The sequence below is a fragment of the Motacilla alba genome, chromosome 8 (assembly GCF_015832195.1).
Source record: "Motacilla alba alba isolate MOTALB_02 chromosome 8, Motacilla_alba_V1.0_pri, whole genome shotgun sequence".
NCBI classification, from domain to species: Eukaryota; Metazoa; Chordata; class Aves; order Passeriformes; family Motacillidae; genus Motacilla; species Motacilla alba.
Window position 1 is genome coordinate 11,095,220 of NC_052023.1, and position 14,483 is coordinate 11,109,702.

Genomic DNA, 14,483 nt, shown 5'->3' on the forward strand with positions numbered 1-14,483 from the left:
TAGGAACAGCAGTGAGACAAATACAGAGCCTTACAGATAGGTTTATTTGTGACACTTGTCAGGTTGTAAATCTGGACAGATTAAAGTTCTCTTTTCTATTGTCTCTCAGTAGAAATCTGCCAGACTTGCTAGATTACAAGCAGGACCTAACACATTAGATATCATTAACATTCTATCTGTGGCTTTCCCCCTGGTCTTTAGACTTCTATCCCCGTGGTGCAGGGTAGCCATGGATGGTAATCTCAGTTGTCCGGCGTGGGAAGTAGAATCTGGTATCATTGTGGTCAAAAGGAACCTGGGAAACAAAAATGACAAACAGTCATGTGTTTTTACTAAAACCAGTAGTAGGAGTCCCTCCTGGGGGGAGTGATGCGTGGCGTTCCACTGCTGAGAAATGTCCAAATGACAGAAGAGCAGGGTATCACTGTACTGTTCTCTGCTTTGTCTCATCCACACCTGCTGAATAAGGAAAACTTAACAAATTAAACAACATCATCAGTTCTGACTCTTAAGAATGGAACTTGCTTCCCTACACACAAGTTTAGTTGCCTCTACCTTGCCAGACTAATCCTACCAGCAGTTCCTTAATACCATAGAGCCCAGCTGGGATGTCTGTCTCCACTCTTGTCATTACTAACTAGTTTACTTGATATATAATATGAAAAGTCAATGAAGACTGTCTTATTTTCTTATTTATCTTCGTTTTCTTTATAACAGGCCGAAATTTGTCTTTCCCAAAACGCTAATCTGCAAAGTCAGTCATCATCACAGCTGTTTGCCAGATATGATTGATGTCTCAGCTTGTTAATCATATTTCTTCTCCTTCTGTTTATTCACACTTCCCCAGATGAATCCTCACTGGTGTATCTGCTTTGGGTATACTTACATGATTATTAATTTTATGGTTCTGCTTGCAATTTCTTTGAAAGATGCTGTGCAGCAGCACGTTTCTTTTCACAGTACTTCTGTACATCACTTTGCATTGCTCACTGTGCCATTTCTGATGGCTGAGCGCTTTAGTAAACAGCCCTGAGTACACCTGTGGCATTTGGCAGTGTGCTGTCACTGTCTCTGTAGATGTTTTGCAGTCAGGTTTCTCAGGGGAAGTGTATTGCTTCTCTGTTCACAAGTCTCTGCCAGTGTGAAGAGTCCTCTTAGGTGTAAATTTTAAAAACATGTTTTCTGTGAACAGCTCTGCTCATTCTCTGTAATTCTTGTTATCCTTGTTTGTCACAAATTGTTTTCCAGCATGCGTATTTTTCAGTGTGGCAGGCATAACATCTCTGAATCCTGTAAAGGGCTGAGTCTTTAAGCATCCTACTCACCAAAGGTGTTGTATGCCAGCCAATTTCTTGGCTTTCAGTTTGTGGCTCTGAGTATTTCTCTCTTGGCACCACTGCTGCACGGTGAAGAAGTTTCAGGAATTCATCTGTTGTTTCAAAAAACGAGACACAAATACAAATGAAAGTATGTTTAAAAATCACCTGTGGACACGTGTGATGGGACATCTTAATTCTATCCAAGCAACAAGAAGAACAGCGAGGGTCGAGGCAGCCTCTGTGCTTCTGTGAGTGATACTGTCAGAATGCGCAGTGACATTTCCACTCAAATATTTCCTGAGGAAGTTTCAAGATTTGCCTGACAGTACTGTCCTGGTAATTCTGGTATCCCTGCCTGCTGTACTGCAGCATCTCACTGCATTTTCCTACACCACTAGTACAAACCAGTGCTCCATGACAGCTCTCGACTTTCTCAGTTGCCTGAGACCTGCGGCCTTTCCCTCGCTCGGTTTGCCACCCTCCTCAGTCCTTGAACAGAGAGGCCAACCTTACCTGACCCATTAAGGTTTCTAGACAAAATTGGCATGTTAAGAAATAAGGCAGCAGTTGCTATAAGGGCTCTTGTCAGTATTCAAAGTAAGACTGGGCAGTCATTTCAGCAGTTTACCCTGCGTCGTGGTTGGGTAGGATCTGCAATGGCAGGCAACATGCTTCTAGGTATTTTTGTTTTCCCAAGAGGTTTGGATTCTCAACCAAAATTTTATAGTATGAATATAGGGAATTTTATCTATTTTATAGTTGTTATATATTTTAATTAAAAGTAAGAGCATAACTGCATGGATGCAAACTTGTGCTGAAAATGGAAAGTAATGGGCAAGGGCTTTAAAGTGGAAAAAATCCTGCTTTACAAACAAAAATCATAAATGAGTTTGACTTACATGGTCACAGAGGTGTTTCCACATACATTATATTTTAGACTGGTTACAATTATTAAATCTTATGTTAATAATTTTCTTATGTAGTTACCACAAGCTTTCTGACTTCTTACCATCTATCGGCTCCTGTATGTTCTCATGCCAAGACATTGGCTTCCTAGCAACCATGTGAACTGGAGAGAAATGAGACAGCTGAATGACTTCAATGTGAATTTGGCATCACAGCCAGGTATAGAGCATGTATGATTGAACTGCATGTGCATAGAAGAAAATGAGTTAGAAATACTGATTAATGGCAGCTTCTAGGAAGGGAAGGGCATTAACTGTGCTAAAGGCCTTTCAACAGGATGCTGCCTGTGCTTACCGTATCAGAGTCCCACCCCAGCAAAGGGGTGGCCTGCAGAGTGCCAAGTCTCAGGAACTAATTTTTCTTTCTTGTTTTATTGAAAAACCTAGACCTGAAAGAATCTACTTACATCACCTGCCTGTGCTAGCACAGACTGTGAATTGGCAGGGAGAAAGCAATCAGGACCTGAAGGAACATGGTGTAGTGTTGGGGCCCTCTACCCCATCTTGGCTCTGTATTTACACTGAATTTCAAAGTTCCACACCCTAAAAAATTGGTTACTGAAAGCACCACCTGGGCAAGTGGGTCATGTCTCGGTTCTGTCTCTGAGTGCAAAAGGGAAGTGCACCAGTTGCCCTTTCCAGCTTTACCCCTCTCGCTGTTCGTCCCTGACGTGCAGCTGAGCACTGCGGGCCCGCCTCCGGCCCCCCCACTCCTCTCACGGCTTGTTTTGCCCCCGGGGCTTTACGGCGGTTCCCTGTGCCCGCGAGGCCTCACCGGGATGGAGGGGGTTCACGGTGTACTGCGTGAAGAGCAGCTGCCAGCGGCGCTCCTTGCTGGCGCGCTCGGCGTGGAAGCGGTTCTGCAGCGCGTCCGGCGGGTCCCTCTCGCCGCGCCGAGCGGCCATGGCGGCGCCGGCTGCGCGCGTCCCGCGGCCTTGGCAACGCCCGCGTGCCGCCGCCGATTGGCCCGCCCGGCGCCCCGCCGCGCGCCCCTCCCTTCCCGCCTCCTATTGGCCGCCGAGTTAAAGCCCCCGGCGCTGATTGGCGGCGGCGCACGCGGCTCGTTTGAACGGCCGGCGGGGCGATGGAGGCGGCGGAGCTGCGCTGCACGGCGGCCGTGGAGCAGCCGCTGCCGGGGGGCCTCGCCCCGCGCCGCCGCGTGATGCGGAACGCGACCGTGCTGCTGGGCCGCGACGAGCTGCGGCAGCCCGTGCTGCGGGTGGCCGGCGGCAGCGGCGCGGCGGCGGCGGTGCTGAGCTTCGTGCTGGCCGGTGACGCCGTGAGGCTCTTCACGCGGTTCGCGGGCGAGGGGCGGGCGGCGGTGCGGGTGGGGCCGGACGGCGCTCAGGTGCTGCTGTCCGACTGCCCCCCGGACGCGCTGCGCCGCTTCCTCCGCCTCCTGCGCCTCAAGGTGGCCGCCGGGTCGCGGGACGCGCCGCGCCGCCCCCGCCTGCTGGAGCGGCCACCGCCGTCCTTCTCCGTGATCAGCCCGGTGCAGGAGCGGGACCTGCTGTGCGGCCCCGGCCGCCTCGGCGAAGAGCGGGGGCAGCGCCCGGCGGAGGTGAGTCCCGGGACGAGGGGGCGGCCCCGGGTAGCGGCCCTGCCCTCACGGCGCACCCTCTCCTGTCCCGCAGGTGCCCCGCGCGGAGAGGCGGCCCCCGGCGAGGCTCTCGGCGGAGCAGGAGGCGGTGCTGGGCGCCGTGCGGAGCGGGAAGAGCATCTTCTTCACCGGCTCTGCAGGTGAGGGGTCCCGGCGACTCCCATCGGCTCCCCGGGGAACGTGCTGGCCATTGACCTGTTGCTTCTCTCTCGAAGGGACTGGGAAGTCGTTCCTGCTGAAGAGGATCGTGGGCTCCCTCCCTCCAAACACCACCTACGCTACAGCCAGCACGGGAGTAGCGGCTTGTCACATCGGTGGCACTACTCTCCACGCCTTTGCAGGTGATGGCCTGCCCGACAGCGGGGGGCTGGGATCTCTTACTCCCTTCCCAAAGAGTCAGGAGTATCCTAAAGCATTACTTTTTTTGTCCTTGTGACAGGGATCGGCTCTGGGAAGGCACCGCTGGAACAGTGCATTCAGCTGGCAGAGAGGCCAGGGGTGCGCCAGCATTGGCTGGCCTGCCAGCACTTAATTATTGATGAGATCTCAATGGTGGATGGCAAGTTCTTTGACAAGCTGGAAGCAGTGGCAAGGTGAGCAACTGTCAGGTCAAGCTAGCAGAAATGAATTTCTCTAAACTTCCAGTCCGCTTCCTTTCTTTCATTTTGTGAATGGATACAAGGCAGCTGCTGGTACAGGACTGTAAGGAAGCACAAAATCCTAGCATCTGGATCGATCTTTACCATGAGATAGGTTTTGGTCATGTCCACTCCTCACTCACAGCTGTGATTGTATGGGTTGTTCTCTCCATCTCCTAAGCTAAGTGCTGTCTGTAGAGCTGAGTCCAGAATATACAGCTGTGCCCAAATGGTCTCTCTTGGCAGAGAGAAGTAGCTGTAGTATAACAGCCACTTCTGAACCAAAACTGGTATTGACCTCTGGGCTAGGTAAGCAAAGAAAATTTAATGTCTTGTACTAGCACTGCTTAATTATTTGAGCTCTTCTGAGGCAGCTGGGGATAAATATCTTTCACTGCAGGTTGTCCAGGTTTGAATATATTGACAGATTGAGAAGTATCTGAATATATCCAGATTCTGGAGGACATTCAAAACTTCTATCCCTTTCAGGGCCGTCAGAAAACGGGATGAGCCTTTTGGAGGAATTCAGCTAATTATCTGTGGGGATTTCCTACAGCTACCCCCAGTCTGCAAGACTAATGAAGAAACCAAGTTCTGCTTCCAGGTACAAAACTGTTCCTAAACTCATTCTCATACTTTAAGTCTGCCTCTTTCTTAACAAGAGAATGATTTTTTCCAGGCAAAAAGCTGGAGGAAATGCATCCACATAAACATGGAGCTGACTGAAGTGCGGAGACAGACTGACAAGGCCTTTGTCTCAATCCTGAGTGCAATCCGTTTGGGCAGGTGAGGAGAAACTCATCTCTTTGTAATCCCTGGTCCCCACTGGTGGAGCAGAGGAAGGAGCAGTTTTTCACTTTTCTGTATCTTGTCGGGAATGTGTGGCCGTGGGCAAAAGCTATAAATGCTTTAGTTAACGTAGACGGGTTTCACATATGCTGCTCTGGTAAGGAAGGACACTTCCTAGGGTCCCTGTGCAATTTCTGTGAATTAGTTCAAAGGATCCTGAGCTGGCAGGGCTGGGGCACACACTGGCTCCGCTCTCTCACTTTATGCAGGTATCCTTCTCTGTCTTCTCTGGAGGCCTGTAGCTTGCACAGACTGATCTAGCTGTGTGGAGGTTACTGCTGCTCAAACCTGTTCCTGATCACTTTAAAGAAGAATTCCCTTTTCCTGGCTACCAGGTGCACAGAGGAGGTTACCAGACAGCTGATGCAGACAGCTGCTCACAAGTCTGAGCGTGATGGGATCCTGGCTACGAGGCTGTGCACCCATAAAGATGATGTAGAAATAACCAACGAGAGACGTTTACAACAGCTTCCAGGTGAACTTGGCAGGGGAAACTGCTGGCTCTGGGGCTGAACTCTGCGTGGATGCAGTGGGGTACTGGGCTGTCAGGTGGAACCAGTGTTCTGTCATGCACAGCAGCACCAGTCCAAGCTCTGTGTGTTGCAGTTGATGTGTCTGGGGAAAAATCAGTTTTTTATTTAAAAAGCCACAATGTCACTGGTTTGTGAGAGACAGCAAGCTCCTTGCTTGCTGTGAGCTAGGGTGGGTAATTTATTGCCTCCACACCCCTGCTTTTTCTTTCTATAGCATCATAGAAAGGCCATGTTCTATCCAGTCATGACTTTAATTAAAGACTATTTAATTTTTTGTCTCCCTTGCTGGCTCTTGGATTCTTCCTTAGTCTGCTTTGGAGATCTGGTGTTGACAGTGAGTGAAGTAGCTCAAAATGCTGTCTGCTCAGTTCTTATTTACTGCTGACCTTTCATTCCTGTGCCTTTTCTTGTTCTGGAAGTTATATAGGGAAGAAAGGCAATAGTGAGCTCTCTGCGTTAGATGTGACTAGTTTTGTGTAAGGATGTCCTAGCAGCAGAGCAGAATGGATATTAAAAGAGGAATTGCTGTTAGAAATAAATGCTGAACCTCCTGAAATGCTGTGTAGAGTGTGTTCAACAGTTGTAAGTTCTGCCTTTCTTTCCTTAACAGGAGAAGTGCATCTGTTTGAGGCTTTGGACAGTGACCCAATGCTAGTGAAGTTAATTGATGCTCAGTGTCCTGTGGGTGGTAGAGTTGAGCTAAAGCTCGGAGCTCAGGTAAGTGTGTGTACATACATGTGTGATAGACCAGAACAAATGGCATAAGAAAAATGGAGGAATGTCAGGGAAGTGTATAGAGTAGATTAATATATAGAATGCAAATTCAGTCTAGAATGGCTATGCCAGGCATACAGAAGACTCTGTCCCAATCTCTGTATCTTTTCTGCTTAGAGTCTTATCCAGACAGAAGATGAGTTCAGGTCCATGTCTTGAGGACAGTGGTGATTGCTGTGACTTTGACAGACATGTCCAATCAAATTTACACTCTTTCCAGTAGCAGAGAGCATAAGCAGTCCTTGCCTGCAGTCTCAGCACCAGGCACAGCAGCCCTCCCCACCTGTAAAGGTATGGCACAGCTTGCCATATTTGCTGGACTGGGCACCTAGCTCTGAGCTGGGGGTGTCAGAATGGAAAGGATGTAGGATTGTACTTAGTAGTAACACTGTTTGCTTTGGAAACTTGTTCCTTTGCTGTTCCCAGAGTCTGTATGTGCATAGCCCGGTGATGCCTGGTGAAGGGGAAACTGCTCCCTGGATCTGAGCTCACAGCTGTGGACAGAAATAGCTCAAGTAAAGTGTTCAGTGCTGTAAAATGATGTAGTTAGGAATCCTAGGGAGGAAAGGCTGTGAAATAATTCCAATCAAATGAGAGATGGTGCTGCAATTGGCAGCATAGGATGACTTGGCCAAATCAGCCTCATGTGCTTATGCTTCCTGGGCTGAATAGGCTGCAGAAGCAGTGCATTAAAGGTTTTTATTTTCTTCTGTAGGTGATGTTAGCAAAGAATCTTGATGTGTCTCAAGGGCTGGTGAATGGGGCACGAGGTGTTGTTGTAGGGTTTGAAAGTGAACAGAAGGGTAAGTAAGCCTTTTGATCTTTTGTTGAAGGAAGTGGGAAAATAACAAAACAGTGTGTCATTGGTGGCTGCTCTCTTCTTAATTGTTTACAGCTTGGTAATAATTTGAGGGAAAGCAGAGAGATCTCTGCAAGCTTGGGGCTCTCATGAGCTGTGATGTCATGCACTGCATCAGCTACAGCTATCTGTAGGCCTCTTGTGTTCTGTATTCTGTATGTAAATGTGTATGCTCATTTGAATTTCCTGTTTGTTCTGCTGAAGCAAGTTTTGATTAATTTTTGTTTGTTTTTCTCAAAGAATAATGTTCTGCTACCTGCAAAATCTATTTTTCTCTGCATCTCAACTGGTAGAATACCTGCCTTTAATTCTCCTACTTAAGTAGATGTCAAACATCATTTCAGGACATGCAATATTAACTGTCTGTGGATTCAGGTTTAGTTTAGGCAGAAAAAAGGTGTTCTTTAGCTGCTGACATCCTGGCTGTTGAGTGTCAGGAATACATCCCTGCTTTTTTTTCCTACTCCCATTCCTACAGGGCTGCCTAAGGTGAGGTTTCTCTGTGGGGTCACACAGCTCATAAAAATGGAGAAATGGATCATCAAAGGACCATCAGGAGTTCATCTGAGTCGTCAGCAATTACCTTTAAAATTGGCATGGGCCATTTCCATTCACAAGAGTCAGGTGGGTGTTCTTGTACAGCTGTCTATAGACTTTTACAACATTATAAACCTTGTTTCCTGGGTGAGCTTGTATTGCTGGTGAAACAGCAGAGAAAGCTGAAAGGCCTTTACTGGGGGGGAGCTCCAGAATGTGTCTAGCTGCAGAGAGTGGGGCTGTCAGTACTACAGGGGTTTCCCTAAGGGCACTGCCATCTCCAGAGTTGGAGTTGGGCTATAAAGCAGCATTGTTTATCACTGTGGGCTGACGAGGATAGTGCTCCCCTGAGAGCATTAGGGACCTGAGCTCTGCAGTGTGACTGGGGAAGGTGCTGGAGCCACAGCTGTGCTCTTTGGGCTGGACTCACCCTTTGGTGGTGCGCAGTGGGAATTTTTTCAATACAACTTTCAATGTAGCAGTGTAATATTTTAAAAGTTCCTTCCTTTCCAGAAGACTTCATACTTGATAAATACTGGTCTTGGAGACCTGTGAGTTTATTCCCATATTCCCTTTAAACTAGGCCATACTGTAAATTCTGCTGCACCTGGGACAACTCATGAGGCAGGGCTGGCCAGGCCTTAACCAAACTCTCTCTAAGGTCTCCCTGAGGACTGCTTGAGAAAGGTGCCTGCTCCAGTTAACTACTATGAGTGAAACCAGCAGGATTTCTTTCTCTGCTGTGTTGATTAGATGGGATTTATGGAGTTTCATGCAACAAGAGCCTCACTGGAGTTAGTTAGTGGATCCTACTATCTACTAGAAGTTTCCTGCCAGTGGAAAAATGCCTTTGCTTTCTACTAATTCCCTTTTTTAAAAATCAAAACCTTTTACCAAAGATGGTACCTTGGACAGACTCACAGGACAGGTTTAGTGTTGATACACGACAATGTTCTCGTTTGTTTGCTCTGTAACCAAGCTCTCTGTGCTTTGCTAGGGCATGTCTTTGGACTGTGTGGAAATCTCCCTGTCTCGTGTCTTTGAAAGTGGCCAGGCTTATGTAGCCCTCTCCCGAGCCCGAAGCCTTGCGGGTCTCCGTGTCCTGGATTTTGACCCAAAAGCAGTGAGAGCTGATCCTGCTGTGCTGCAGTTCTACAGACAGCTGAGGCGTCATCAGCTCCTAGCCCAGGTAAAGAAAAATCTCACACTAGCAAAGCCTGCCTTGTGCAACCAGGACAAGAGATGTGGGCACCAAGATGTTTCTTTTTCTTCCTAAGCAAGATCAACACTTGTAGTGGCAGTAGAGATGAAACTGCAGAGAGGGCATGTGGCAGGGTAGCTCTTGTGGCAAAATACCACTGTAGTGTTGGGGTTGTGTAACACCACCTGGTCCTCTGGGTGAAAGGATGGGTTGGGATTCTTTGATCCTCCTCCTGCAGTAAGGAATTAAGAAGTGGGCACAAAATAAATTTCTGGTATTTTTTTTCTTAAAGGATTCACTACACACCCACTCAGATGCTGATGAGAAGGAGAACTGGAAACGCAACTGAGAATGCTCTTCTAGTTTCTGTGAGGTGTCAGCTCAGCCTGCTGAAATGCAGCAATATTACTGTGTATATTTGACAACACAGACAAAGTCGAAGGAGATTTTTTGGATGTTTGCTTCATTCAGCTGACTCTGGATATGTGCAACTATCCCCATCTCCCATCTCTGGAATTTGGAAAGCTTCTGCAGACCCCTTCGAGCCCCTAGCCTTGAGTACTCCTGTGTCACAAATGCAACTCTAGCAAACAAAATGACTGAACAAGGATGTGCCTGAGGGACATTTCTACAGTTTTATCCTGTCTGAGGGACCTTCCTACCATTCTCTCCTGCCTGCTAATTGTATTTTATTATCTGCACATACAGACCGAGACTTGTGTGCCTTTCTCAACCACTGCTGAGAGACACAAAGTGTGTGTCCTCTTTGCTTGGATGGATTGCTCACAGGAGATGCTGACACAAGGGAAAGCAATGCTAAATATCTGGAATACTTGATTTGTGTGCAAGAGAAGAGCTGTTCTTGCTGTCTGGCTCCAGGAGTCTGCATAACTTCTTCCACAAGCAGAACTGTCAGAGTTGCACATTGCCTGTTATGCTGATACATAGCATTTTTATTAGTCTGTTGCATACAATGAGGTGATATTTTTCAACCTTTTGAGATGACCTGGCACTATTTAAAAATAGGAGGAAGTTCTACATCTTATACCCATAATTATGGAACCACAAGAGCTGTGAAGATTCATTACCCCATGAGCAAGAAGGGGGTCAGAGGAGATGGGTGCTGGTGGGACCCCTCTTGTTTAAACACATGAGGTTCCCATTCAAATGGGAGTTTCTCCTGGAAAAAAAAGTCTGACTAAGAAGGTGGAACTTGAGTGTGCAATAGAGTAATGGTTAAGGACATGTGGAGTGTGCTGTAACTTCACTCGTTTCAGGAAAAGCAGAGATGAGCAGAACTAATGCACTGTCTTCCTCATAAAGGAGAAGCTTTGGTCTTTGTATTTTAGCACTTTGCTTAAAGCTAAAGTAATTTGCATATTTTAATATGCTTTACATATGGGAATACCATGAAATAACATTCAGCTGGAACCTGTCTCTTGCAGGGGAATTCTCTAAAGAAGTCTGTGCAGTGTAAGCAAGTTAAAGGCCATTTCTTGGCAGCTGCTCTCCTTAAGGCCAGGAAAGGATGTTGGCTAGCCAGTGCTTAACATAACAGAAAACAGACTTCAATAGGATTTCAAAATGTACTTTTTAGTATTTTTTTGTTTGCTTTGGGTTTGTTTTGTTTGATTCTTTTTTCTGGCCTTGAGAAGGTAGAGTCTTGGAGGAAGCAATAGTGTAAGACAGAAGTGTGACTGTTACTCAGAGAAGTTCTTTAAGTATCAGCAGATTGTTTGTTCAAAGAAGTTTGGTGGGGAGTGGATGGAAGTACGTGGAGGTGGAGCTGGAGCCTATGGAAGGCAAGTCCCAAACCTTCTGCTTGGCCAGGGGGCTGGTTTCAGTTGGCACTCTTGTGGGTTTTTAAAGATGGGATGCTGCAGTATAATGAGGGATTTATGTTGCATTGGACTTTAAAGTATGGGACCTGAAATGCCCAGAATGCTCAAATGAGTTTTACTGTTGGGGTAGACAGCTATGAAGAACAGGCCAGGCAAGTTCAGTCACTGACAATAAATTGATTTATTGATTATGTCAGAGCGATAAGGCAGGTTCAAATCCTTTAATGCCTCTTAAAAAGTTCCTGTACCCCTGTAATTGCAAGACAATTTAGAGTGTAATGTGGTGATTATGTACAATGCAAATAAACTTTTAATTATGATCTTGTGAAGTAACTCACTTAATTGCAGCTTTCATGGGCTTAGGGACTGAAATCTTTGCAGTTGTATTGGGGGACTTGGGTTGGTGCCAATTTGGGATAAAATGCTAAAGAACTTAAAGATGAAAAGGTTAATATTTCATTTAGTATTAAATCTGTGTGGAATATTGTGGATGCATTCTCAGTGATGGAACTATGGAAGCAGAATCACTGTGGCTTTTGAAGGGCTGGCAGCTGTTCTGATGCCAAGAGGTGTCCATCTGTGTAAACTTTGGATGTTCTCACTTCCAGCTCGAGCAGATATCTGGATGGGTGCTGAGTTTGAAAGCTGCTATTTAAATCCTAAAATAAGCAGTCAGGACAAATCTGAGCTGACAGGCTCTGTCATGGCTCCCCTTTGGTCAGGATTATGATGAGGCCTTTTTTAAATGGAATAATGCTTGAGCTTTAAATGGAATACTACATGAGCTAAAAAAATCCTGTCATACAATAATAGATATCCCTTCTTCCACATTCTCCATAACAAGGTCATTTTTCTAACGGAGGTACTATCTAGAGCTAGAACTCAGTACATCACCATGGGATTAAAAAAAACCAAAAACAACCCCAACTTTTAATTATGGCGATTGTACTGGACGAAGAGAGATGCTCCTCCTCTCTTCATTAGTCAGTCAAATGAAGAAGAAGCTGAAGACCGAGCAGCTTTTTACAGGAGCCTGCCCCAGGCCAACCCCAGCCTCCCTGGTGCTGCCGCTGCTTGCAGCTGCTGGGCCAGGCGCGCTCAGCGGCCCGGCTTGCTGCAGGGACGAGGCACGGGGCTCAGGCCCGAGCCAGCCCCGGTGCCATCCTCAGCCTGCACGGCCGAGAGCTTGTGCTTCTGCCCTGCCCTGCGTGGATCCTGTCCGCAGGCTCAGCTCCTTCAGGGAGCAGTCCGCTCCGCCACGGCCTCTCCGGGGGCCCCGGCGCTTCTCCCGCTGCCGCTCCGGCCTGGCTGCTCCCAGCGCTCCTTCCTCACGCGTTTTCCCCGCAGTTCCCCCTCAGTCTGTGGCTGGCACTGTCTGGAGCTGGCCCGGTCGGACCCGGGGCAGCCCCGACCCCTCCTCGCAGAGGCGGCCAGCAGCACCTGGGCCCGGCCGGCAGGAGCGGCGGGAGCCGGGAGAGAGCGCCCAGCCCCGCTGGCTGCCCGCCGTGCCCGGGAGGAGCGCCAAGGCTGGAGCCGCTCGGGACAGGGACAGGGACAGGGACAGGCAGGAGCTGGCCCGGTGCAGCCCGAGCCCAGGGGACCCGACAGGCTCCATGAGGACACTCGGCTGTGCAGCCATGGCTGGCTCCTATCCCCGTGGAAAAAGAGGCTTCCGTGACTGTACTCTCAGAAATAGGGGGAATGAATATTGTCTCTCTTCACAAAGTGAAGAGAAATAATTTAAGCATTTAAACATCTGCCTTAACTGCAGCTATTATTAAGTGAATTAAACTAAGAGTTTGATTCATAATTGGTATTTCTGCTACCACAAAGTACAGCCATTCTCATTTCAAATACATTAAACCATAAGAAACTGCTTTATACCAGCTAAAGCTCCATAATACATTTATGTGTTATTGGAAGCATAATTCACAAACAGAGTGTTATTAAAACCTTACCAGCTTCCCGTTTAAATCTTTGTATGGTGATTTAACACCCTTCCTGTTCTTTCTGTGACATTTTCATTATAATTAAACATGAATGTGTCCTCACAGTCTGTGCCCACAAGTCCTGTGAGTAAAAGAAAGGCAGCAATAGTCCTGTTGATCCTGGATGCTGCAATAAGATTGTGTCCAGGAATTAGACCTTCATATGCAGAATTGCTCTGAATAGATAAAAAAATGCTACTCTTAAGTAATGGAAATACAGTACATTATTGGTTGTGCTATGAATGCTAATAATGCCATTTTTCTTGTAGATATTACAAGTTTCTCATTTTATATTAGGCCACTCCGTGACATGTAATTGTCTTCTGCTGTTAAATCTAAGCAGTTCTATTATTAGCATGAGAAAAGACCTGAATTGCTAGAGATTGCATTTAGATGTGTAAAATTTCTATTTTGCTCTTTCCTATATAACTATTTTATGCTTGTTTCTATTAAAAATCATAAGATGGAATATTTTAGCTGAGCTACTGACCTGTATATAATTTATGAAATCTGGTTATGGAGGCAAAATAAGTTGATAAGAAGTCGAAGAGTAGTTTTTCACTTATAATTATGGAATACTGCACTATTTGATTTTTTTTTTTCTTTTAAATTTGTTATGGTGTTGATACTGAGGGCTGTCAGATGTGACAAAGAATGTATGAGAGCCCTCCTGGGGTGGCAGCTCTGTAGGACCAACAGCTTCCTAACTGGTACCACATGTGGGCAACTGGGCTCCAAGGTAACACATGTTTTTACTAAATTGTTTATTACAATATTTCTGCAATGACAGCTACGATAAAGATGTCTCTGGCAGAAATTTAAGATTTTTAATTAAGGTTTTTAAAAATTATTTTTATGGATTTTGTTGGGGTTTTTTCCCCTCTTATTTCTCAAACTACATGTTTTTTGTCAACAGACAGGTGAATGTGTACAGGAACCACACTACTGCTACATCTACTGCTTCTTAAGCCACTGGGCTATAAATCAGTTTTATGTAGGACACATTTTGTTTTTCGAATTAATATAAACACCCTGAGAATTACAGGGGGATTTGCACAGACTTCCAGCTGGAGGTTAGGAGTTGGTCCAGGTCTTTTGATTTTAGATTCTCTTTTGTTTACTGAAAGATCTGTGTTTCCCTCTAATTAAATATTAGGTTAGAGAGGCTATAACATATGTGAAGACAATGCTAGACATTAAATTAAAAACATAAGTAAAACTTAAGATTATTCCAGTAGATAATAATTCACAAAAACAAGGCATCACATATCTTTTTGTACTTGCTGGACAAACTTACTGAATGTAACAAATCAAATATGGAAAATATTGCTGTGAATTAATGCGAATAACTTGGATTAAAAAACAACTTCTAAAGGTTG

The 14,483-nt window shown here is 46.3% G+C and overlaps 2 protein-coding genes across 5 annotated transcripts; one reads left to right on the forward strand and one right to left on the reverse strand.

Moving 5' to 3' along the window:
- Nucleotides 1-23: 23 nt before the first annotated feature.
- On the reverse strand, nt 24-3,206 carry FAM183A (family with sequence similarity 183 member A). 3 transcript variants are annotated; one of them, XM_038144830.1, is made up of 4 exons: nt 3,060-3,206; nt 2,329-2,388; nt 1,326-1,429; nt 24-295 (listed from the first exon to the last, which is right to left on the reverse strand). In XM_038144830.1, exons 1-4 carry the CDS (start codon nt 3,187-3,189, stop codon nt 206-208), a joined length of 384 nt encoding a protein of 127 aa, XP_038000758.1. In that variant the 5' UTR covers nt 3,190-3,206; the 3' UTR covers nt 24-205. The 3 variants fall into 3 exon arrangements, with proteins under 3 accessions (XP_038000758.1, XP_038000759.1, XP_038000757.1); XM_038144831.1 differs by lacking the exon at nt 2,329-2,388; XM_038144829.1 differs by having other exon boundaries at nt 24-1,429.
- A 109-nt stretch (nt 3,207-3,315) lies between these two features.
- PIF1 (PIF1 5'-to-3' DNA helicase) lies at nt 3,316-11,397 on the forward strand. 2 transcript variants are annotated; one of them, XM_038144402.1, is made up of 12 exons: nt 3,316-3,845; nt 3,919-4,024; nt 4,100-4,225; nt 4,324-4,477; nt 5,012-5,126; nt 5,202-5,308; nt 5,707-5,846; nt 6,515-6,621; nt 7,394-7,481; nt 8,016-8,161; nt 9,072-9,263; nt 9,568-11,397. In XM_038144402.1, the coding sequence occupies exons 1-12, from the start codon at nt 3,369-3,371 to the stop codon at nt 9,622-9,624; spliced, it is 1,815 nt and encodes a 604-aa protein (XP_038000330.1). In that variant the 5' UTR covers nt 3,316-3,368; the 3' UTR covers nt 9,625-11,397. The 2 variants fall into 2 exon arrangements, with proteins under 2 accessions (XP_038000330.1, XP_038000329.1); XM_038144401.1 differs by having other exon boundaries at nt 3,919-4,225.
- Nucleotides 11,398-14,483: the final 3,086 nt, after the last annotated feature.